The following is a 25,077-nucleotide window of genomic DNA, read 5'->3' as shown; positions in this document are numbered from 1 at the left end:
CGTGTGTATGCTCACGTGTATGAGTGTATGCGCCTATGCCTATGCATTAGTGTGTGCGAGAGCACACTGACTACACAGACCACATCTACAAAGCCGTGATGTGACAGTGGTTTACCCCGACACTGATGGTCTGGATGGCCTGTCAGGAAGGAAGAGCACCATGTTAAGTCTGTCGGGATAACTCTATGATACTCTATGGGCATTCAAACACATTGTCTACGTCTCTGACTGGGTGGTCTCACCTGGAAGGCTTCTAGTAGCTTCCCATTGAAGTCAATGACCTCAGTAGAGCCAGGAACCCCCTTTTCACCAGGATAACCCTAAGAGGAGAGGGAAAAAAAGAGAGCGAGAAAGAGAGAGAGACATAGAGGGAAAGAGAAAGAGAGAGACAGAGAGAGAGAAATTGAGAAAGAGATATAGAGATATTGAGAAAGAGATAAAGATATTGAGAAAAAGATAGAGAGATATGGAGAAAGAGATAGATATTGATAAAGTGATAGAGATAGATATTGAGAAAGAGATAGAGAGATAGATATCGAGAAAGAGATAGAGATATTGCGAAAGAGATAACAAGAAAGAGAGATATTGAGAAAGATATATATATATATATAGAGAGAGAGAGATTGAGATGCTCATGAGCATCAAATAATCACACAAAAGTATATCAAAATGTATCCTCAGATAACTGCGAACATGATCTTTGGTGGTGATTAGGCTGTGTACACATACCAAGTCTCCCTGGGTGCCTTGCTCTCCGATATCTCCTTTGTCTCCCTGCAAAATACACACAAACACAAACAGTTGAACAAAAGCCTTTGGATTGGCTGTGTCCATATAGGAGAAACAACCTCTCATGTATTTACATGGAGGTGAAAGGATATGTCTCACCTTAAACCCTGGGAGTCCGTCCATGCCCCTCTCACCCTTCTCTCCCAGCAAACCAGCCTCCCCCTGTTACACACAGAAAAAAACCCACAAAGCTTAGGCGTAGGTAAGCCACTTAACAATAATGTGTTCAGTACAATATCATAAATAACTGTAGGCCTGCTGTAGTCGGTCAGTTCCATCTATGGTGGTATAGCTGGAAGCAAGAAGTGGTGAAAAACAACACCAAAGGAACAGAGAGGGATTAACACCATAGAACAGGCCTGTGTTACAGACTGTAGAAAGGCCAGGCCAGCAGGCCTTCTTCTATTCCTGGCCATGGCAGTTTGAGCTGGAGCTGAGCAGTTCGTCCCCAATAAAAAACTTCAGTAACCACAAACAGCAGCTCACTTCAACTCACTCCCAGACAGCACGCACCATGCACGCACGCATACACGCATACACACACACAGACACACACTCGCACACAAACACACACAGACTGAAGCTGATAGAGAGGCAGTCAGTGCCAAGTGCCTGGCATCTGTAGTCTCTGGAGTCTTTAAAAAGCCCATGACATCACTGCAACAGAGGAGAGCGTTTAGCACTGGCTAGAGGCCTAACTCGGAGGAGAGGGAGAGATGGAGAGAGAAAGAGAGAGAGCAATGAGGGTACAAATGAAAGCGAAAGCAATGTGTTTGATGTCTCGATCCATGCCATCCAAGACCTGTTTAGAGCGATAAACTCCTGACAGAAACAAGTGAAGAAAGAGGAATGAAAGGGATAGATATGAGAGGCAGGGACGGCCAGAGAGAGAGAGAGAGAGAGAGTGAGGGAATAAAACACAGTCTGACATCGAGATGAAAAAAAGAAGAGAAGGAGGTTTAGGCGTAGGAGAAACTCTGAGCGTGGTCATGTAATAAGCAGCTAATAGTGTTAGCATCACTCAATAACATTTGCAATGGATAACTCCTTAATTAGCGTTAGCATCATCTTCACCTTTGACCCTGGGGGTCCCTGTGGCCCTGGGTATCCTGGCTCGCCATCTTCACCCTGAGAGCGCACAAGGGGTCAACAAAGGTAATCACACAACACAAACTTGTACCCTATGGTATGCATAAGCATCCGGGCAGATATACTGTGAACTCCATGCATATCGAGTGTACATTTATAGTGTATTTTGTGGTACGTGTAGGGACATAGAGACATGACTTACCGGCTTTCCAGGTACACCTGCTTTTCCCTGTGAATGACAAATAGATGTAGTTGGCTCATAATCTCTGAACTCGCCTGCACGTGCTAGTGCCCAAAACGAAGTAACACGTCTCTAGCTGCAGTACCATGTTATGTGCTCTTGTAGTAGTAAAACTGTCAAAACACAAAGAAACATAAACATTTGGATAACAGACTCACCTCCACACCATCGTGACCAGGGAAACCCTGTGGAGAACCAAGCAGAAAATCACACATCCATTAGACATTGTGCATTCTGAGGAGTAGCCACAGGAGGTCAGTGTTTTATCATCCCACATAGAGCCATGGTTATGTGCCTGCTGTCATGTCATGCATGTCCAGCTGTTTTTGGCTCAATCTTCCTATGCTGGAGGACATGTACCTCTGCTTACAATGAACCACGTGAGTGAGACATGTTTTGTATGTCCAGCTGTTTTTGGCTCAATCTTCCTATGCTGGAGGACATGTACCTCTGCTTACAATGAACCACATGTGTGAGACATGTTTTGTATGTCCAGCTGTTTTTGGCTCAATCTTCCTATGCTGGAGGACATATATCTCTGCTTACAATGAACCACATGTGTAAAGACATATATATGGCTTTGGGCATACATAACCCCTCATTCCTTTTTCTATAAGAAGACATTCTATGACCTCATCTACACAATCAGGTACCATACACAAACAAACACAGAGCGTCTTCCTTTTCAAACTTCTTGGCTGGAATCCAATGGTGATTAGAATGAATCCACCAAATGCAACTTTTGACTGTGTGTGTGTGTTTGGTTTTACTATCCTTTTGTGGACCAGAAGTCCTCACAGAGATAATAGAACAAGGACATTTTGCCTATCCCCACAAGGAAAAAGGCTATTTTAAGCTTAGGGGTTAGGTTTAGGGTTAGAATTAGGGTTAAGGGTTAAGTTTTGGGGTTAGGTGTTAGGGTTTCAAATCGAATCAAATCAAATCTTATTTGTCACGGCGCCGAATACAACAGGTGTAGACCTTACAGTGAAATGCTTACTTACAGGCCCTTAACCAACAATGCAGTTTTAAGAAAAAGAAGTGTTAAATAAAAAATAGATAAGTTAAAAATAAAAATGACAAATAATTAAAGAGCAGCAGTAAAATAACAGTAGCGAGGCAATTTACAGGGGGTACTGGTACAGAGTCAATGTGCGGGAGCACAGGTTAGTCGAGGTAATTGAGGTAATGTGTACATGTAGGTAGAGTTAAAGTGACTATGCATAGATAATAAACAGAGAGTAGCAGCAGTGTAAAAGAGGGGGAAGGGGGACAAAGCAAATACTCTGGGTAGCTATTTGATTGGCTGTTCAGGAGTCTTATGGCTTGGGGTAGAAGCTGTTAAGAAGGCTTCTGGAACTAGACTTGGCGCTCCGGTACCGCTTGCCGTTAAGAGCAGAGAGAACAGTCTATGACTAGGGTGGCTGGAGTCTTGAACAATTTTTAGGGCCTTCCTCTGACACCGCCTGGTATAGAGGTCCTGGATGGCAGGAAGCTTGGCCCCAGTGATGTACTGGGCCATACGCACTACCCTCTGTAGTGCCTTGCGGTCGGAAGCCGAGCAGTTCCCATACCAGGCAGTGATGCAACCAGTCAGGATGCTCTCGATGGGGCAGCTGTAGAACTTTTTGAAGATCTGAGGACCCATACCAAATATTTTCAGTCTTCTGACTGAAAAAAAGCAGTCTCCTGCTTTGTCGTGCCCTCTTCACTACTGTTTTGGTGTGTTTGGACCATGATAGTTTGTTGGGAATGTGGACATCAAGGAACTTGAAACTCTCAACCTGTTCCACTAAAGCCCCGTCGATGTGAATGGGGCGTGCTCGGTCCTCCTTTTCCTATAGTCCACAATCATCTCCTTTGTCTTGATCACGTTGAGGGAGAGGTTGTTATCCTGGCACCACATGACCAGGTTTCTGACCTCCTCCCTATAGGCTGTCTCATCGTTGTCGATGATCAGGCCTACCACTGTTGTGTTGTCGGCAAACTTAATGATAGTGTTGGAGTCGTGCCTTGCCATGCTGTCATGAATGAACAGGGAGTGTAGGAGGGGACTGAGCATGCACCCACGAGGGGCCCCCATGTTGAGGATCAGCGTGGCAGATTTGTTGTTACCTACCCTTAACACCTGGGGGCGGCCCGTCAAGAAATCCAGGATCTAGTTGCAGAGGGAGGTGTTTAGTCCCAGGGTCCTTAGCTTAGTGATGAGCTTTGAGGGCACTACGGTGTTGAACGCTGAGCTGTAGTCAATGAATTGCATTCTCACGTAGGTGTTCCTTTTGCGTAGGTGGGAAATGTCAGTGTGGAGTGCAATAGAGATTGCATCATCTGTGGATCTGTTGGGGCGGTATGCAAATTGGAGTGAGTCTAGGGTTTCTGGGATAATGGTGTTGATGTGAGCCATGACCAGCCTTTTTAAAGCACTTAAAGTGCTACGGGTCGGTAGTCATTTAGGCAGGTTACCTTAGTGTTCTTGGGCACAGGGACTATGGTGGTCTGCTTAAAACATGTTGGTATTACAAACTCAGACAGGGAGAGGTTGAACATTTCAGTGAAGTCACTTGCCAGTTGGTCAGTGCATGCTCGGAGTACACGTCCTGGTAATCCGTCTGGGCCTGCGGCCTTGTGAATGTTGACCTGTTTAAAGGTCTTACTCACATCGGCTAGGGAGAACGTGATCTCTAAGGTCGTGATCACACAGAGCTGATGCTCTCATTCGTGCTGCTTGCCTCGAAGCGAGCATGAAGTAATTTAGCTCGTCTGGCAGGCTCGTGTCACTGGGCAGCTCGCGGTTGTGCTTCCCTTTGTAGGTTTTAAGAGTTAGGGATTTGTGGTTATGGTTAAGGTTAGCGTTAGGTTAAGGGTTAGGTTTAGGGTTAGGGTTAAGGGTTAGGGAAAATATGATTTTGAATGGGAATCAATTGTTTGGTCCCCACAAGGATAGTAAAACAAACATGTGTGTGCTTGTGTGTGTGTTCCAGGTGGATGAATTGTATGCTTGGTGTAGAACCATGTGTGTTGAAATCATCCATGGAGAGGCCAGGCCTGGAGAGTTGTTCTGTGTAAGTAGCCCCTCATACAGACAGACAGCTCTTTGTCTCTTAGGCGCGTTATCTGTTTATCTACACACTCAAGCACTTACTGCTCTACAGTAACAAATATTATTATGAATCTGAAGTTACGCTAACTCTCTCCTCATATTTTCCATTTTCTCCATTGCCTACTTGAGAACAGGGATGTATTCCATCTGGCTTCCTTCTCCACTCTAAACGTATGAACGCACGTATGTACGCACACCGCCCCACACACTCTCCCCTCCCCCTTCACCTTTGAACCGTATAGTTTTCTTGTTCCCCTCTCACCCATAACTCTTCTCTTCTTTCCACTCCTGTCTCTTACCTTTCGATGCCACTGGGCAATCTTTTCTCAAGTCCTCTGCCCCCTCTCCTTTACCCCACCTCCTCTTATTATCTGATGCCACAGAACAGCCTCTGTGCTTTCTCTCTGCCCCCCCCACTCTTTCACTCCCTCTCCCTCTCCCCCTCTCTCTTTCTCTCTCTCTCCCTGTCTCAGTAATGAGGAGGGTTTGAGGTCATTCACTAGGGAGAAAGAACAGAACAACAGATCCACTCTTCCTTCTCTGTTTTTCTCACTCATACATCTGTCTACAACATGGACAGAGCTAGCAGCCTCCACATTGCTTTGTTTTGTTGTTTTCTGCTCTGCAACGGGACTATGTTAAATGAAAGGACAAGCAATTTGTTTACACCCTCGTTTATGACTCAAGCCTGTTTTTTTGTTGTCCGTCCCTGCACTTTGCTCCATATTTTCTGTAGCCAACCCTCCTCCTTGCCCTGTCTAACCAACATTTTTCATCACAGTCCAGCTTTGACACCATGCCAACTGCCGATATGGGTAACAGTGCATTCGTTTGTGATCTTGGATAAACACAAATGACCTAAACCCCTACCCCGGCTCCTCATCCCACTGATCTCCAACCACAGTTTGAGGCAGTGGCTCCAGATGAAATAACCCCAGGCTGGTTTAAAGTTAATCTAGAGAAACAGTGGCGGCCCAAGGCTAAAGATCTATTGTTCGGTGAGGCAGTAAAACTGTGGGTGAACCCAGAGAGAGTGCCATATCTGTTACAGGGGCACAGAGTGATAGAGCTTGGGTAGGGCCGACTGGTGGGAGACTAGGGCTAGCTGGATCACTTTGTGGCCTTCTGTTACAGAAACCAGATGAGGCCAGGAGCAAAGCATTTATTTTGGGCTGTTTTAAGTAAGCCGCAGCTCGCTGGCAGCCACAGTAGGCTCTGTCAATGTGGGTTCACTGCACTCTTATTACACCCTTTCCCCTCACTATCCTCTCACTGTCTCTCACTGTCTCTCACTGTCATGCCCATGTGGTCAACACGACCAGGTCAACACTATTGTGGTCAACAGAGCTATTGATGACAGGTGTTGGAGTGACCAGAAACTTAGTGGTGGTAACCTAGTTCTCCATCATCAGCTGCATGGAACTAAGAGAGGACGCAGTATTGGTAAATAGAGGAAGAAAGAGAGAGCGAGAGAAAGAGAGCGAGGGGAAAAAGGGAGGAGAAAGTGACAGAGACAATGGGAAGTTATGTGTGTGTGTACGTGGTGTGTGCGCATGCATATGGGTTACATTTGTATATTCTACCTTTACCTGTATGTGTGTGTTTATATGTGTGTGTAAGATAATGCTGATACCTGTTCTCCAGCGGGGCCGCGGGGCCCGTCCTTGCCTGTGTTCCCAGGAGGGCCTCTGGGGCCCGGGGACCCTTGGTCACCCTGCAGGATGACAACAAAGGGATAAGAGAGGGAAATCATGATAGAAGAAATTAGAAAAGATGGTGACCAACACACACACACACACACACACACACACACACACACACACACACACACACACACACACACACACACACACACACACACACACACACACACACACACAAATGTTTTGTTTTTCTCTCCAGAATGGTAAATACACTATTTACCATATGACACACACAAAAACACCCAAACGTACACATGTAAACTCTCCCAGGCACGAGATGTGTTAACTAAGTATTAAACACAACATGAACTGAACTGTGAAATGAAGTGTTTCATGTAATTGCTCTAGTCAAAATGGACCACATCACATGAAAGGGTATTTTTCCAATGGAATTACAATTTACAAGGCAAAAACGTCCTTCGTTACAACTTCAGAATTTCCCTTAACCCACTTAGCGCTACATCCCACTTCGGCATCTCCTTAGTGACTTGCCTAGTTAAATAAATGTTAAATAAAGCACAAATAAAAACCTACATTTCCACACCAGTATTTTCACACCGTGGTGAAGTAATCTAATCTAAAGGTTAAAGTAAACCGTGTTCGTGGTAATGTTTCCCTGCTCTGTTCTTGTATAACTAAATCCAGTCCATTAACCAGAGTCATCTCATGCTATTCACATGGATATTCCCAGAATTCTCAATCACGGACATAATGTATGTGCTGGTCTGAGCCTGTGTGTTGTGGTGAGATGTGTGAGAGAAGGGCCATTTTCATTTCGACTGATTCTAACAAGGTCTTCATCCACCAGACTCGAGGCCCATTTCCCTGCGTAGGCGATTAACATAGTTCTGGAAGGCAGAGGACTCCACTGACAAAGCTGCTCTATTCCCAATATAATGAAAAGCACACAATCCTAAACCCGCTCTAACATGCAGCCCTGTAGTTTTCCTGATATGTTTTCAATTGGTTTCGTCATGTTACGAAATAGGCACCATAGAAACACCACAACACACACACACACGCACACGCACACTAAACAGAACACAGCACATGTGCATGAGGAGATAAATGAACTGAGAGAACGCAGCAGAGAGATGGCAACAGAGAGAGCGATATAATGAAGAAAAGGGTGAGCGTTATGATATCAAGCAGGGAATAAGAGATATCAACCGGCAGTGAATAAGAGATATCAACCGGGCAGTGAAAGGGTTAAAGGTGGTTAGCGGTGCACACATGCCTTAGTGGAGGTGTACCTTCATCAAGCGTCTCTGAAAGTTGGACTGGTCACCAGACATAAAGCCGTGGTCATAGCGGGGAAAGACCATCTGAACCAGGAGAACAGGGGAGGAGGAAGAGAGAAAAAAGGAAGAGTAGGGATGTAGGGAAGCACAGAGAGGGTGCAGAGCAGAAGATTGAAAGAGAAAGTGACAGAGCGGTGGATAGAGAAAGAGAGATAGAGGGAAAGGAAACAGAAAGAAAGAAAAATCAAGAAATCTGTGATTAAATAAGTCAGGGACCGTTTCCCTCCATTCTCCAAGGAGAGACAGAGTGAGGTGCCGAGAATGAGAGACTGACAGAGTAAGCTTCCAGGTAAGAGGTCAGGGTTGATAGGTCAGAGTTGAGAGGTCAAAGGTGACCCAGCAACTGTAGTCCAGCGGAGAGAGACAGGCAGGTCAGCCGAGGCCTGCTGGGAGGACAAGGCTACGGAGGGGCACGAGGGACAAACCTTAACGGTGAGGATCTGATTACTGTGCAGACCTGCGTATGAGTTGTGGGAAGGAGGGCCCTGGGGGAGGAGGGGGGAGGAGAGGGGAGAAACACAGAGGAGGGTGAGTCACCTGTCGGAGGGAAGGTGGAGCACCATGTGGCTAAGGTAAATGTACATCAGGTGTGTGACAGTCCATTCGCCACATGGGTGTCTATAATGTTAAAATGTAGAAGGATTGATCTGTATACTACCGGTACTCATATCTCTTCATACCCAGTTAGACATAGCTGTGGAGTACACTAAATAGTCATCAAATAGCACCAAATATAAATAACAATGTATAGTCGGGGCTGGACTTTTCTATAATCTATCCATTCACTCTCCAGGAAATCCATATCTAAGTATATGTGAACCAGTCTGTACCTATTTGCTGTATATGTCCCTTTCTTTCTTGTAAACCAATATCTGTGTGACTCACTCTATAATAACGCATCTCTTTAAACCCACAGAGGAGGTTGTGTTTAGAGGCTCTGTTTTGTTGAGCCCAACAGACAGTAACTATGATCATTTCCTCTCAAGCAGAACAGAACATAGAGAGTCTGTCGGCAGATAACTCATATGAAGACCAGCATCTCCGTTTGAGTTCCCTCACAAAACAAAACAAATGGATGGGAGAGAGGGATGGGAGAGAGGGATAGAGAGAGTTGGTGGGCGAGGGAAAATAAAAAGGAGAGAGAGAGAGAGAGAGAGAGAGAGAAAGCAAAAGATGAACAGAGACAGCGGGAGAGAGAGAGAGAGAGAGAGAGAGAGAGAGAGAGAGAGAGAGAGAGAGAGAGAAGGAGAGAGAGATATGCCAGTCTGGTCATGAGTTTTCTGTTAGTGGGCTGCGGTGATCGTTGGACAGCTGAGGTTTCCGACACCACAGCCTCTCTTTCCCCCCTCTCTTCTGTCTCATTCACTCACTCATTCCTACCGTGACGACCACATTTGATCATCCCTTATAGCACCGAGTCTCACTATAGAGTGAAAGGGTGTTACACACTCATCTCCCCTGCACCTCATGCACACTGTACAACCTGAGTTCTTTCTGACCACATGGCTCAGTGTGTGTGTGTGTGTGTGTGTGTGTGTGTGTGTGTGTGTGTGTGTGTGTGTGTGTGTGTGTGTGTGTGTGTGTGTGTAAAACTCTGGGTCCTACTCTTCCAACACCAGGCTGACAGTAAGACAAAAAAATGGTCTAGCTTCTAAGCTCCTATCCACCATGCCCTCTATCTCACCCACACTGAGGGAAAGAGAGAGGACAGCTTGGGTTGGGATAACACCCCACCATGGCATGTCTTTCATCGCAGTCTGAAGATGAACCTAAATACACAGTTACTTCCTGTTGGGACGCAACAGTCAAGAGTCTTGTCTTAAAGATGGAGAGCTAGAATGTTTGTCGCCTTCTTCAAAGGTGCTTTGAACAGCCTCGAGTAAAATCACCGTGATATCGTTCTGTGGTAGAGTGGTGGCTGTTTTTCTTTTTGTTATTGAGTATCTTTTAATGTCTCTGCCATCCTGGGTTATTGAGTATCTTTTAATGTCTCAGCCACCCTGGGTTATTGAGTATCTTTTAATGTCTCTGCCATCCTGGGTTATTGAGTATCTTTTAATGTCTCAGCCACCCTGGGTTATTGAGTATCTTTTAATGTCTCCGCCATCCTGGGTTATTGAGTATCTTTTAATGTCTCAGCCACCCTGGGTTATTGAGTATCTTTTAATGTCTCTGCCATCCTGGGTTATTGAGTATCTTTTAATGTCTCAGCCACCCTGGGTTATTGAGTATCTTTTAATGTCTCCGCCATCATGTGTATGTGATCTGAGCCTACTTTTGGGCCAACACTGGCAGTAATGATGACAGATCGACAGGAAGTCACACTGACAGTGATGCATGACTACTTCCTGTTTTTGTGTGTCTCCACTTATCCTCTCCAATGGGGGCAGAGGTAGAGAGTACAGAGAGAGAGTTGGCATCAGAACCCAGTGTTGACAGAGTGTGGGGCAGGGGATTGATAATAATATATACCATTCAGCAAATAATTTTGTTCAAAGTGACTTAGTCATCCATGCATATATATACACATTTGTTTACATTTAGGTGGCCCCAGCAGGAATCAAACCCACAACCTTTGACATTGCAAGTGCCATGCTCTACCAACTGAGCCACACAGGACCACATTGGTTAAGTGTGTACTCCTACTGTCTACTTCAATATATTATCAAGTCCTGTTAACAAAGACAACAAATGCAAATAGTTGATATGTATACCCCAAAACTCTCATTCAGCAGCATACAGTGAGGGAAAAAAGTATTTGATCCCCTGCTGATTTTGTACGTTTGCCCACTGACAAAGAAATAATCAGTCTATAATTTTAATGGTAGGTTTATTTGAACAGTGAGAGACAGAATAACAACAAAAAAATCCAGAAAAAAGCATGTCAAAAATGTTATAAAATGATTTGCATTTTAATGAGGGAAATAAGTATTTGACCCCTCTGCAAAACATGACTTAGTACTTGGTGGCAAAACCCTTCTTGGCAATCACAGAGGTCAGACGTTTCTTGTAGTTGGCCACCAGGTTTGCACACATCTCAGGAGGGATTTTGTCCCACTCCTCTTTGCAGATCTTCTCCAAGTCATTAAGGTTTCCAGGCAGACGTTTGGCAACTCGAACCGTCAGCCCCCTCCACAGATTTTCTCTGGGATTAAGGTCTGGAGACTGGCTAGGCCACTCCAGGACCTTAATGTACTTCTTCTTGAGCCACTCCTTTGTTGCCTTGGCAGTGTGTTTTGGGTCATTGTCATGCTGGAATACCCATCCACGACCCATTTTCAATGCCCTGGCTGAGGGAAGGAGGTTCTCACCCAAGATTTGACGGTACATGGCCCCGTCCATCATCCCTTTGATGCGGTGAAGTTGTCCTGTCCCCTTAGCAGAAAAACACCCCCAAAGCATAATGTTTCCACCTCCATGTTTGATGGTGGGGATGATGTTCTTGGGGTCATAGGCAGCATTCCTAATCCTCCAAACACGGCGAGTTGAGTTGATGCCAAAGAGCTCCATTTTGGTCTCATCTGACCACAACATTTTCACCCAGTGAATCATTCAGATGTTCATTGGCAAACTTCAGACGGGCATGTATATGTGCTTTCTTGAGTAGGGGGACCTTGCGGGCGCTGCAGGATTTCAGTCCTTCACGGCGTAGTGTGTTACCAATTGTTTTCTTGGTGACTATGGTCCCAGCTGCCTTGAGATCATTGACAAGATCCTCCCATGTAGTTCTGGGCTGATTCCTCACCGTTCTCATGATCATTGCAACTCCACGAGTTGAGATCTTGCATGGAGCCCCAGGCCGAGGGAGATTGACAGTTCTTTTGTGTTTCTTCCATTTGCGAATAATCGCACCAACTGTTGTCACCTTCTCACCAAGCTGCTTGGCGATGGTCTTGTAGCCCATTCCAGCCTTGTGTAGGTCTACAATCTTGTCCCTGACATCCTTGGAGAGCTCTTTGGTCTTGGCCATGGTAGAGAGTTTGGAATCTGATTGAATGATTGCTTCTGTGGACAGGTGTCTTTTATACAGGTAACAAACTGAGATTAGGAGCACTCCCTTTAAGAGTGTGCTCCTAATCTCAGTTTATTACCTGTATAAAAGACACCTGGGAGCCAGAAATCTTTCTGATTGAGAGGGGGTCAAATACTTATTTCCCTCATTAAAATGCAAATCATTTTATAACATTTTTGACATGCCTTTTTCTGGATTTTTTTGTTGTTATTCTGTCTCTCACTGTTCAAATAAACCTACCATTCAAATTATAGACTGATCATTTCTTTGTCAGTGGGCAAACATACAAAATCAGCAGGGGATCAAATACTATTTTCCCTCACTGTATACTGACTGAGAGTCCCATCCTGCTAATTGGCTGACACTTGTCACCTAATCTATCAACACCCAATCACCGAGCAACGTGCCAAGCTACAAATACTGTAGCAGGCTGTGAGCTGCTTTGTTTTGGAAAAACTTGTGCTTCTAAGCAATCCTTTGTGGCTCTAAAGTTACCCAGGCAGATCACAGCTACAGGCGCCGCATCCAAGTACACTATTTATCCTTTGGCACAATAGCTAACGCATAATGCCAAAGGGATTCATTACCACACAGAAAATTACCTCAAGATCTAGCAGGATTGGCTGGTAGGCTGGGAAACCAAAGGGACTTATGGCTAGATAAAAATCAGGAATTTCATCAATGTTGCTGACCGTGTCGTAAATACCACTGGGTTTGTCTTTCGTTGACATGTAATAGCAATATCTCACAAACATCAGTGTGGTTCAGAATGAGATGTGAATGAGAGACAGTGGCTGCATCCCAAATGACACCCTAGTTCCTATATATGGTCAAAAGTAGTGCACTGTATGGGGAACAGGGTACCATTTGGGATGCATCCTCTGACAGAGAGAGAGAGAGAGAGAGAGAGAGAGACAGCAGTAGCTGAGTATATAAAGAAGGGCTCTTACCAACAGTAGGTAGGAGACAACTTTTGCCTGTAATCTGTCACCTAACCCAGAGTAACCTCATTAAGCACAGTGATAAGATATACAGTACTGTAAACCGTTAATCTAAGGCCATGACTTCTTACAGAATCGTCCACACCAGATATCCCCAGGGGAGCAGTTTTTGGACCTGCACTGAGTAAAGTAGGAGATAATTATATAGATGTTAAATACAGGGATGGATGATATCACATCATGAAAAGGCAACAATGACAGCATACTCCAGATGCAGAGAGAAGTTACCCCCACAATGTAAAAGGAGATGGTTTGGAGGAGACCGCTCCCCTCTGGATGCTAGTTCTGGCTCGGAGTCCTAGTTTTGGGGTTTCCACGGTGAAATATAAGTATTTCCATCATACTTAAATGGCTTCATTTCTTACATTTGACTGGAACAGGGGGAGCTTTTAAAACCTCATCAGAAGAGGAAGAGTGAGTTCTGGTTTCGGCAGTCGTGCTAGCCACGTTGGGAAAACACGTCCACACAAACGCAGAAATTCACGCACTCACACACACACACTGCCTCGCCTAAATGATCAAGAGGAATTATACAGTGTGTTAACGGTGTGTGTAAAGAGCGGTAATGCATGTGTTAACAAGGCGATGATGAATGATGAGAGCGGAGTGTTTTTCAGATGTTATAAATACTCCACAGAGCCAATTCCCCTCCATCCTCTCCCCATCGCCTTTTTTCTCCATTTGGGATGGACCATTGCCCTAATTGGCAGGGAGAGGGGGAGAGGGAGGGAGGGAGGGAGGGAGGGAGGGAAGGGAGACAGACAGAGGCAGAGAACAGATGATAGAGTTTGGGACGTGAACAAGAGTTGGAGAAAAGAGTTGGAGAACAAGAGTTGAGGTGCTGTATTCAAACAAACGCCCTCGTTGCTTGAATTTCCTCAGGTCAAGTGCATACATACAGTATACTGTGCGTACAGTGCATTCGGAAAGCATTCAGACCCCTTGGCTTTTTCCACATTTTGTTACGTTACAGTCTTATCCTGAAATGTATTCAATTGTCAATTTCCCCTCATCAATCTAAACACAATACCCCATAATGACAAAGCAAAAACAGGTTCTTTGACATTTTTGCAAATGTATAAAAAAAAATATATATATATCACATTTACATAAGTATTCAGAACCTTTACTCAGTACTTTGTTGAAGCACCTTTGGCAGCGATTGCAGCCTTGTGTCTTCTTGGGTACGACGCTACAAGCTTGGCACACCTGTATTTGGGGAGTTTCTCCCATTCTTCTCTGCAGATCCTCTCAAGCTCTGTCAGGTTGGATGGGGAACGTCCCTGCACAGGTCTCTCCAGAGAAGTTCCATCGAGTTCAATCCGGGCTCCCATGGATCTCTCTGTACTTTGCTCCCAGTCCCTGCCACCGGAATACAGAATTTTGTTTCTCATGGTCTGAGAGCCCATTTAGGTGCCTTTTGGCAAACTCCAAGCAGGCTGCCATGTGCCTTTTACTGAGGAGTGACTTCCGTCTGGCCACTCAACCATAAAGGCCTGATTGGTGGAGTGCTGCAGAGATGGTTGTCCTTCTGGAAGGTTCTCCCATCTCCACAGAGGAACTCTGTTGCTCTGTCAGAGTGACCATCGGGTTCTTGGTCACCTCCTTAACCAAGGATCTTCTCCCCGATTGCTCAGTTTGGCCGGGCGGCCAGCTCTAGGAAGAGTCTTGATGGTTTCAAACTTCTCACATTTAAGAATGATGGAGGCCACTGTGTTCTTGGGGACTTTCAATGCTGCAGAAATGTTTCGGTACCCTTCTCAAGATCTGTGCCTCGACACAATCCTGTCTCGGAGCTCAACGGACAATCCTTCCACCTCAAGGCTTGGTTTTTGCTCTGACATGCACTGTCAACTGTGGGACCTTATATAAACAGGCGTGTGCCTTTCCAAATCATGTCCAATTAGTTGATTTTACCACAAGTGGACTCCAATCAAGTTGCAGAAATATCTCAAGGGTGATCAATGGACCTGAGCTCAATTTCAAGTCTCATGGCAAAGGGTCTGAATATTTATGTAAATAAGGTATTTCTATTTGTTATTTTTAATACATTTGCAAAAATGTCTAAAAACCTGTTTTCGCTTTGCCATTATGGGGTATTGTGTGTAGATTGCTGAGAAAAAATACATTGTTTAATACCTTTTAGAATAAGGCTATAACATAACAAAATGTGGAAAAAGTCAAGGGGTCTGAATACTTTCTGAATGCACTGTACATCCATAGCTCTACACATACCCTACATCATTCACTTCAACAGTCAGAGAGAGTGAGGGAGATAGGGAAACAGGTTTAGAGAGGGAGAGAAACTTACCCTGGGCCCAATGTCTCCCTGGTCACCCTGTAGAGGACACACAAGAGGAGAACAACCATCAACACAAAATAAGATAATGGCTTTATTTTCCCGTGGGGAAATTTGGGTTGCTGCACTGTGCAGACATAAATACACATAATCAAATATAGACAAGGTCAATGATTAATCTGTCCACTATATATCAGTACATTCTGTCAACTAAATTTCAACTGTAGGCCACCTTCCTACTGGTGGTTGCTTTAAAACATTCAGAAGCCTTAATGCTACTTAGACAAAGGATTGCCTGGCTCTATTTGTTTTGTACCCTGGGGCCCTATAACATCACCCCGAGGGGAGTAGTTCAAACCTCTGGTAAAGAGGATGTCTGGGGTCCTTCTGTACCTTGTGGGCCTTAGTGAGGGCTCTTATGTCATAGATGACCTCCAGACATGCCTGCTTGACACCCATCCCCTTACTTGCTGAGCTAGGAGCAGGGCTCCCAAAAACGTGATTTCCCCGTGTTATACATACTTCCTAATAATAATACTGAGAAGTTGTGCAAATGATGATAACGCACTTTTAGCGTAAGAGCTGTTTGAAAAGACCACCTGAAATTGTATTTTTTTTCAACCGTCTGGTGACATCATAAGTTAATAGGCCAGTAACAAAAAGAGTTTGCCCTCTTCTCTGCCAATAACGGCTAGTTTTCAGGTTACACACTCCTCCCATCAGGCCCCTCAGACCACTTCCAGACAGTCCGAGCAAAATTCTTGCTTGAGAAATTGCACTTAGCTAAGAAGCAATTTTCTTTCTTTTTTGACCATTTTAATTGAAAACAATCACAGTAATGTACTTAATTGTTACCCAGAAACGGATTTGATATTGAGATAAAAACGTTTACAATGGAGCTTTAAGACACTTTCAATGAAGGACAGTGACAATAAACAATAAACAGTGACAATAAACAGTGACAATAAAACATGATCAACATTAAAAGAGGTTTGCTTCCTTAAAAATTAGAGCCTTAACTGTCCTTTCTTATGAATCTCTTCTGTGCATTTCCCCCGCTGTAGCGTGTGGTTAAATACAACACCCAAGAATGTACAGTCCTCCTCCACTACCTCTATGTCTTGTCCCTGAACAACAGTCATGGGGTGGGTGTTACGTTTTTCTAAAGTCATTATTCATTTCGGTCACACACATTTCGGCCTACATTTGGAACAGTTGACAGCAGTGAAACGACACAATTAGCGGTGATGCTACAGTAAGTAAACCAAAGCCACCATCTGCAAAGCCAATGAAATATGGATTTATGAATCATCTCCCACAATGGAAGCTGTGGAGAGGAGAGGACACATGTTGAGTGTTGCTGCTGCTCAGATGAGGGGGATTTGGGCTCTGTGTTCTCCTAACAGGGATTACAGGTGATTACAGAATGGCAGCCAATTCTCCGGAACCTTCGCATCATCCGTCATTCCAAATTGCTGTTCATCAGCGGGAATAATATTCCCGACAGGATCTTCTTTGCCACACTTGTGTTGTTCCTGTGACTATGCTTATACGCTCCACACACGCATATGACACACACACACACACACACGCGCTAGCATGTACAAACACACACACACCAAGTCACCCATTGGTCCAATACAGTCCTATCCATTTCAAACATATTGGGCTGGGCAAAGTGTGCGAGTGTGTGAGTATCATTGAGAAAGAGATGGATGGGATCTTAGCAGTATGCTACAGTACAGTGCTACAGGGCTGTAAACCGGTTCATGTCCTGACATGAGAGATCTCTGACTGCAGCTAATATATGAGCTCTGTACAGCACATGTAGGCCAGGTAATCTATGCGCTGTTGGATAGGAGACATGTGAGAATGTGTGTGCGGGCGGGTGATTGAGAGCGTGTGTGCGTGTTTTGTGTAAAATACGGCTTGTTTGATAGAAGGTGTCTGAGAACGTGGGTGTGTCCATCTGTCAGTCAGTGTGCACAATCCGTGCACAGGACGTAATTCCCAGTTGCACATCCTTCTGGATTCTGCATACAGTACAGCTGGGAGTGAGGTAAAGTTCTATACTTGAACATACCTTATCTCCCTTGAGTCCCACTGGTCCCTGGAGAAAAAGGAGAGATAATGAGAGAAAAATCAGTTATTACAAATCTGTGTTGTGATGCTGTTCAACAGCGGGAAAAAAATGTATATCCCCACAGGATCTTTTTTACCTTCTGCTTAATAAGAAGACTCTGGGGTGATCTAACTCCAACAATAAGACACATATCTCCCTGATTCACTATTAACAACCAGGGGATTGCATTCAATCAAACTGAATGTGATGATTTTGCGCCATATATCCATGTCACTCACAGAAATACACCTTGTCGAAAGTCATAGGGAGTTTAACAGTTTTGTCTCTGAACGTGAGCCAGCGTAAAAACGACCTGAGTTCTTTTCGCAAACATTTAGCGAATTTCGCTAATGTTTGCCAACTGAGTAAAAAGCCTCCGGGAGTTCTGTTGAAGGGTTTCTGAGGTAATGAGAAATACAATTCAAAGGCCAAGACGTCCATTCTTCCACCCCTCCCTGGAAAGAAGGACTTTTCCATGTAATGATTTAGAACTGTGTTGTTCGGTATGGAGACTGGAGAGGTACCGTTCGCTATTATCTCTAAGGGGTTAGCAGCCACAGCGCACTGAAGCTATGCTTTGACTGAGCTAACGCTATGTTGACATGCTGTGTGTGTTAGGGATGATTTGACTGGTTGACTGGCTGAGTAGTTCCCCTATGGACAGTGGACTCATAGATGAGCTAATCCTCACTACGGGCCATCCACTCGCCCACCACTCAGTCACAATGATCTATCTGATGACAGGTGGCACTGGGACCGTGAATGTGGCTCCTGACCGCAGACCGCACTATGACCACAAACCCACTGTGATCGACCATACTGGAGAGATCACAAACCCACTGTGATCGACCATACTGGAGAGCTGTAGGGGACATCTGCTAATAATGTCCTCCAGGCCGACAGGCTGAGCTGAGCTCAGTGTGTGTGTGCATGTGTGTGTGAGAAAGAGTCTTTCTGTGTTTCTCTCCTACACTGGGTTTGCTGATGTTTCAGTCGTAAGACAGGGAAAGGAAGTGAGTGGAGAAGGGGGAAAAGTGTGAGATGAAAAGAGGGGGTAGAGCGTGGGAAAAAGAGGGTGTAGTTTGAAGGGAAAAGAGGGGGTAGAGTGAGGGGGAAGGGGGTTGGTGTGAAGGAAAAGTGCGAGGGGGAAAAAGAAGAGATAGTGTGAGGGGAAAGAGGCGGTAGCGCCAGGGGAAAAGAGGGGATAAGGGTGAGGGGTAATGCGATTCCCCACTTGTTGACAGGGAGAAGCTTAACTCCTGCTCTCTTCCATTTCCTTCAGGCCCAGAGAGACAGAGAGGAAGAGAGGGGAAGAGTGGGAGAAAAGGAGGGAGGGAAGATCAGGGCATGAAGCTGTCTGGACTTCCAACCTCTCACTCTTCTTCTCTCTTTTTCTCTCTCTCTTGCCCTGGACATCTTTTATCGTTCCTCTCTAACTCCTTATCCTCCATTTATCCTTTCTCGTTACCACCTCCCTCTCCTTATCCCCCTCTCTTCTTCCATTTCCACCTTTCTCTTCCTTCCCTCTTCCACTCACATCCATATCTCCTCTAAGGTGTGGTGTGCTGTGAGGTCGCCCATCAGTAAAAACACAGTAAGAAGGCCTGTGCCACACCTGGTTGACTTTAACGGCAGAGCTCTGATTGCTGTGAAAGCCCCTTTAAAGGACAACCCCAGCTTGACATCTTCTTTAGCAGGAAACAACTGATTAATGATGTTTGGAGAGTGCTATTCAAACCGCTTTCAGTGCTCTGCAAGTGTTTTATGTCTCAGTGGATAAATGAGTCCTCTCTTCGTGGCCAAGGCTGAGCAAGGTGGCCGTAGTAATGCCTTTTTAAAGAGCTTCTGTCGAAAGTCATAAACTCTCTTTCTCTCTTTTTCTCTCTCTCTCCCGCTGTCCTAACCCATTCTCTTCGCCTCTGCTGTTCCCCCTATCCCGAATCTCCTTTCTCCCTGAGTGAGTGTGTGTGGGTAGAGCAGTGTGTTGGGGAAGTGTACCGCCAGGGACTGGCTGATAGATGGGCCCCAGGGCTGGAGTGTATAGGGGTTTCAGTGCTCTGTCCTCAGGCAGAGCTGAGCCATGACTCCAATGAGGTCTGGAGAGGCTGGAACAACTTTTGGATGGATTACATGATTGCTACTGATGGTAACCTCGCCAACTCACTATAGATGTATTTTCCAACTAGGACAATAAATAACGATTGATGACGTGCAGAAACGAGTCACCTGGCTTACAGATTCCAATATTCACCTGCGTTCACAGACTTAAACACATGAACATGTGTAGAATATTATATTATATCCCTGTAACTTTTACGTGTTTCCCACTCCCAACAACATGACAACCACGGCAGGAATGAGAGGAATGAGCGTACCTGACTTCCTTTAGGACCTGGAAGACCCTACGAAGAGGAGAGAGAGTCAAAGAGTTCAAATCAATAAAAGATTGCAGTAAAATTAGAGGATGTTTCATTCAAATGTCAAATAGATACTCACTGGTTTGCCATCCATGCCGAGCGGGCCCTAGAGAGAGATGGGGAGGGAAAGAGAAAACAAGAGAAATAGAAAATTAAAAGAGACAGATTAACCCATGTGTTTTGAGCAGTGATTGCCCCAGAGATCCATTAGAGAACAGCCTATAAAGTGTGAGTGTGTGTGAGTGAATGAAGTATAAAATGAGTCAATGGCTGCTTGTAAATCTCACTGATGACTCCGAGGACACTGTTTCTGTTAGCCAAACCAACAATGATGTCACCCCTCTAGTACAACATTCTCTCTGTGTGTCTGTCTCGTATAAAACTATTGGAAGACACACGCACGCACGCACACACACACACACACACACACACACACACACACACACACACACACACACACACACACACACACACACACACACACACACACACACACACACACACACACACACACACACACACACACACACACACACACACACACACACACACACACAAACAAACTCTGGGCAGAAAAATATCTGTAACAGAGTTGGGTAATGCAACTGAGGTCATAAACAAATAGACATAAACAACCGTAAATAACAAAAGTGTTTCATGAACACAAAGTGTTTCATGAGTGAGCCAAAGGTGGAGGAGGAAAGGAAAAAGACAAAAGGTGAGTGTTTAAACACATTATATATTCTGCCCCATTTGGTATGTGTGTGTGTGTGTGTGAGGAGGGTGAGGGCTGACGGTGTGTCTGCTTCTATGGACTGTGGGTGGACATGTCCTAGCTGTGTATAGCACACCTCCGAACCACCCACCCACCCACTCACACACAGGCACGCACGCATGCAGGCACACAAACACACAAACAAATGTCCCGACTGCACCCAGCACAAAACACACACAGTATATGTCCCAGAATACATCACTTCATATAGCCTGCATTACTGCAGAGTGCATCACTTCAAGCTCTGGCCTGTGCAATGTATATAAACTGAGAGAGGTAAAAGTTATGGCTGTCTTTAGTCGCTGTCCACTCTCACAGAGGTGCTGAAATAGGAGGCAGACCTGAGCCATGTTCAGCTGCCAAACGTTGTCGAACAGCTCTGTCCCCTGACCTCTGAAGACTTACAGTGGGAAGAATAATAAATGTTATCATCATCTCTCTGTTTCTCCAGCCCCTAGAGTACCTTGCACAGAAGCTTCTCGAAGCGAAACCCTACGACTGCGTCTGCCTTCATGCTTTGATGGATGGAGGGAGGACAGGAGGGTGCAGAGGGAGAAAGAGGACTATATAAGTCGTTTTTACTGTTCATAGTCTCGCTTTGGTCTCATAATGAGATGGCATGGTCGAAGATAAGCTATGAATATCTTCCTGTAAACCACAGGGTTCTTTGAAGACCTATAATGTATCCTTGATTACATGGGCCCTTAGGGTTTAATTAGTGTTAAAGGACATTTTTGTTTTTGTGCTTTTCTAATAACCGTTTTCTGTGTTCATTCAAGTGACTGACTGAGTGTATCTTCGCTATCAGTATCTTCAATTTGGCAGTACGCCCAGACCCTTGTTTTGAGAAAAAAGATTTCTCAGTTTCAAAGTCTCAGAAGAAGCTTGTGAGGTATTGGTCTTTCACAAGCATGACCCAGTACTGGTCGGTCACAAGAATGAAGCAAACATTAATGATTAATTAGTTATGAATAAGCTAAATCATGCAAATATGACTTGTCTGCAGTATATAAGAGAACTAACGGGACTGCCCCGTGAGAGCTCCTGATCAACATGTGTACATGGTGAATTGAGTTGGTTGGAACATCTCCAGTGCCCTGATAATAAACAATGATTAATTTAAGATTGACTTCGGGTGTCCATGTGTCAGAATTTCCACAACAATTGGGTGTCAACGAACAGGATGATTGATTCTGCCTGCGGAGCTTTCCAGTGGGGTCATAATAAATTAGCAAAAATTTAGAAAAACAGGTTTTTCTAAATTTTTGCTAATTTATTAAAAATCAAACCAAAAATATGACATTTACATAAGTATTCAGACCCTTTACTCAGTCCTTTGTTGAAGCACCTTTGGCAGTGATTACAGCCTTGAGTCTTCTTGGGTATGCCGCTACAAGCTTGGCACACCTGTATTTGGGGAGTTTCTTCAGTTCTTCTCTGCAGATCCTCTCTAGCTCTGTCAGGTTGGGTGGGAAGCGTCGCTGAACAGCTATTTTCAGGTCTCTCCAGAGATGTTTGATCGGGTTTAAGTCTGAGCTCTGGCTGGGCCACTCAATGGCATTCAGAGACTTGTCCCGAAGCCACTCCTGCATTGTCTTGACTGTGTTCTTAGGGTCATTGTCCTGTTGGAAGGTGAACCTTCGCCCCATTCTGAGGTCCTGAGCGCTCTGGAGCAGGTTTTCATCACAGAGCTCTACTTTGCTCCTTTCATCTTTACCCCAATCCTGACTAGTCTCCCAGTCCCTACCACTGAAAAACATCCCCACAGCATGATGCTGCCACCACCATAGGGATGGTGCCAGGTTTCCTCCAGACGGAACACTTGGCATTCAGGCCAAAGAGTTCAACTTGGGTTCATCAGACCAGAGAATCTTGTTTCTCATGGTTTGAGAGTCTTTAGGTGCCTTTTGGCAAACTCCAAGTGGGCTGTCATTTGCCTTTTACTGAGGATTGGCTTCCATCTGGCTACTCTACCATAAATGCCTGATTGGTGCAGTTCTGCAGAGATGGGGATCCTTCTGGAAGGTTCTCACATCTCCACAGAGGAACTCTGTTGCTCTTTCAGAGTGACCATCGGGTTCTTGGTCACCTCCCTGAACAAGGCCCTTCTCCCCCGATTGCTCAGTTTGTCTGGGAGGCCAGCTCTAGGATGAGTCTTGGTGGTTCCAAACTTCTCCCATTTAACCTTTTCATACGTGAGTTCCAAATATCTCTAACGGTCGCCCCAGCATGAGTTGTTTTATGCCCGTGTCATGCCCTGACCTGAGAGAGCCTTTTTTTATGTCTCTATTTAGGTTTGGTCAGGGTGTGATTTGGGTGGGCATTCTATGTCCTTTTTTCTATGCTTTGTATTTCTTTGTTTTGGCCTGGTATGGCTCTCAATCAGGGACAGCTGTACATCGTTGTCGCTGATTGGGAGTCATACTTAGGCAGCCTGTTTTCCTTTGGGGTTTGTCGGTAGTTATTTTCTGTTTTGTACATTTTGTGACCTGACAGAACTGTTGGCTGTCGTTCATTTTCTTGTTTGTTTGAAGTGTTTCTTATTATTAAATCATTAATATGAACACTCACCACGCTGCGCTTTGGTCCCCTTCTTCTACAGACGACAAGCGTTACAGCGCGTGATGTCAGAATGCGCTCACTGTTCCAAAATATGATTATTACACGACAGGACAGTTAACACGTGCTGCCTGCTAATTATCTATAGGCTATGTTTCAACTTATGTTTAAATTATTTTCTAACAAGTTGTATTTTCTAACAACAGTTTGAATTGAGGTGTGTTCCGGCTCCTCATTAATTCACATAGAAGTAGCCCATTTCAGCATTGCAGACAATTTATGTTTGAGGCTTTACTGACCTGGAAAAACTTCTCCCTGAAGTGCGTGGAGAGCCCACACACTTCACCAATGTTTGCGCAGATCAAGTATGCAGACATTTGCGCAGTCTTGCACAAATTGGAAAATTTGCTGGCTGGCGCTCTCATTGCCTTCCTTATTGTTTTCCTTACAAATAATAACTTTGGAGATGTGTACATTCCTATCAAAGTAAGTTCTTTATTTTCTGTATATCGTGTTGTCGTTTCTACTGTAGGCACATACATTATGTATATAATTATGTATGTATGTTTGTATGGAGCATAATGTATTTACAGTTTTATTCACATGTTTTCAAGTACTGATGACAAATAATGCATTCCGATTATTGCATAGATTGTAATAGACACCTATGATGTGTATAACATACTTTTTGAAGGTTGTACTGATTATAATGAGCTAATGCTAAGCTATTTGCCAGCTATGTGTGGCGCCAAGTTTGTTGACATTATACAATGCATTCTGGGTGTCATGTAAACATCTGTCAGACCAAAGATGTTATAATGAGGTGAAGGAATGGTTCACTCATCTTTCAGGTAAACATCCGGAAGTGAATGAAGAGAAGTGAATGATCATAGACAACACACCCCCTTCAACATGCATACTATATACAGACCAAATTCATCTTGTCTCCTCTTATTATCTTTGGCTGATGCAAAAAAACAAACATGGCGGCGTGCACAAACTACCCATCGTCGGATTACTTTCGATTTCTAGAAAGTGTTTTACCCAATTATTTAGATCAATGGTGAGCTCATCCATGATGTGATTAATTATAAATAGCAATTGCTATTAACTAATTTATATTGTCGTTTCTGTCAGCGGAGAGATAAACAAATATGACCGCTTGTGTTACGTCAATATTACCTCAGTTAGCGCTAGGACAAACGTAGCCTACATTTTCCGGTTTGAATGATTGTGTTATGCTGTAGCTACTTCTGTGAATGTCTGAACATTGCATCCAAAAATAAATTGGTCACATTCTGGACTGTGTAAGGACTGTGTTTGTGCAAAATGTTTCTGTGAAAAAAAAGTGTGGCCAGCTCAAATGCTGATTGTTGAGTCAATCAAAACTGGACGTTATAAATAAGCGTTCTAATCACACCGGTTTGAGTGTACGCTGCAGGGACCACTGTAGAATGATCACATCCATTTGTTGGTACGTGTGAAAAGGGTAAGAATTTGGAGTCTCATAGCAAAGGGTCTGGAAACTTATGTAAAGAAGATATTTTTTTATATTGTTTTATTTTTAGTGCAGAAATTTTAAAAAAATCTGTTTTTGCTTTGGCATTATGTGGTATTGTGTGTAGATTTCTGAGAAAAAAGTATATTTAATCCATTTTAAAATAAGGCT

The 25,077-nt window shown here is 44.4% G+C and overlaps 1 protein-coding gene across 10 annotated transcripts in view; it reads right to left on the bottom strand.

The window, feature by feature from the left end:
* LOC106604914 (collagen alpha-1(XXIII) chain) overlaps nt 1-25,077 on the bottom strand; it is a 227,699-nt gene that overhangs the window by 19,977 nt on the left and 182,645 nt on the right. For 5 of the 10 annotated variants that reach the window (XM_014200048.2, XM_014200040.2, XM_014200047.2 and 2 more), the window contains 13 exons: nt 20,154-20,180; nt 20,033-20,059; nt 17,619-17,645; nt 15,548-15,574; nt 8,176-8,247; nt 6,853-6,933; nt 2,278-2,304; nt 2,081-2,107; nt 1,864-1,917; nt 889-951; nt 730-774; nt 243-320; nt 116-139 (listed from right to left, as the gene is read on the bottom strand). In XM_014200048.2, coding sequence (XP_014055523.1) covers nt 116-139; nt 243-320; nt 730-774; nt 889-951; nt 1,864-1,917; nt 2,081-2,107; nt 2,278-2,304; nt 6,853-6,933; nt 8,176-8,247; nt 15,548-15,574; nt 17,619-17,645; nt 20,033-20,059; nt 20,154-20,180 — 579 coding nt within the window. Of the gene's footprint in view, nt 1-115; nt 140-242; nt 321-729; nt 775-888; nt 952-1,863; nt 1,918-2,080; nt 2,108-2,277; nt 2,305-6,852; nt 6,934-8,175; nt 8,248-8,648; nt 8,709-15,547; nt 15,575-17,618; nt 17,646-20,032; nt 20,060-20,153; nt 20,181-25,077 lie in introns of all 10 variants that reach the window. The other 5 variants (XM_014200043.2, XM_045718250.1, XM_014200046.2 and 2 more) reach the window with 3 other exon arrangements.

The sequence above is a fragment of the Salmo salar genome, chromosome ssa05 (assembly GCF_905237065.1).
Source record: "Salmo salar chromosome ssa05, Ssal_v3.1, whole genome shotgun sequence".
In the NCBI taxonomy this organism is placed as follows: Eukaryota; Metazoa; Chordata; class Actinopteri; order Salmoniformes; family Salmonidae; genus Salmo; species Salmo salar.
The sequence above is the reverse complement of the archived record's forward strand: the minus strand, read 5'-3'. Positions and strand labels throughout refer to the sequence as shown.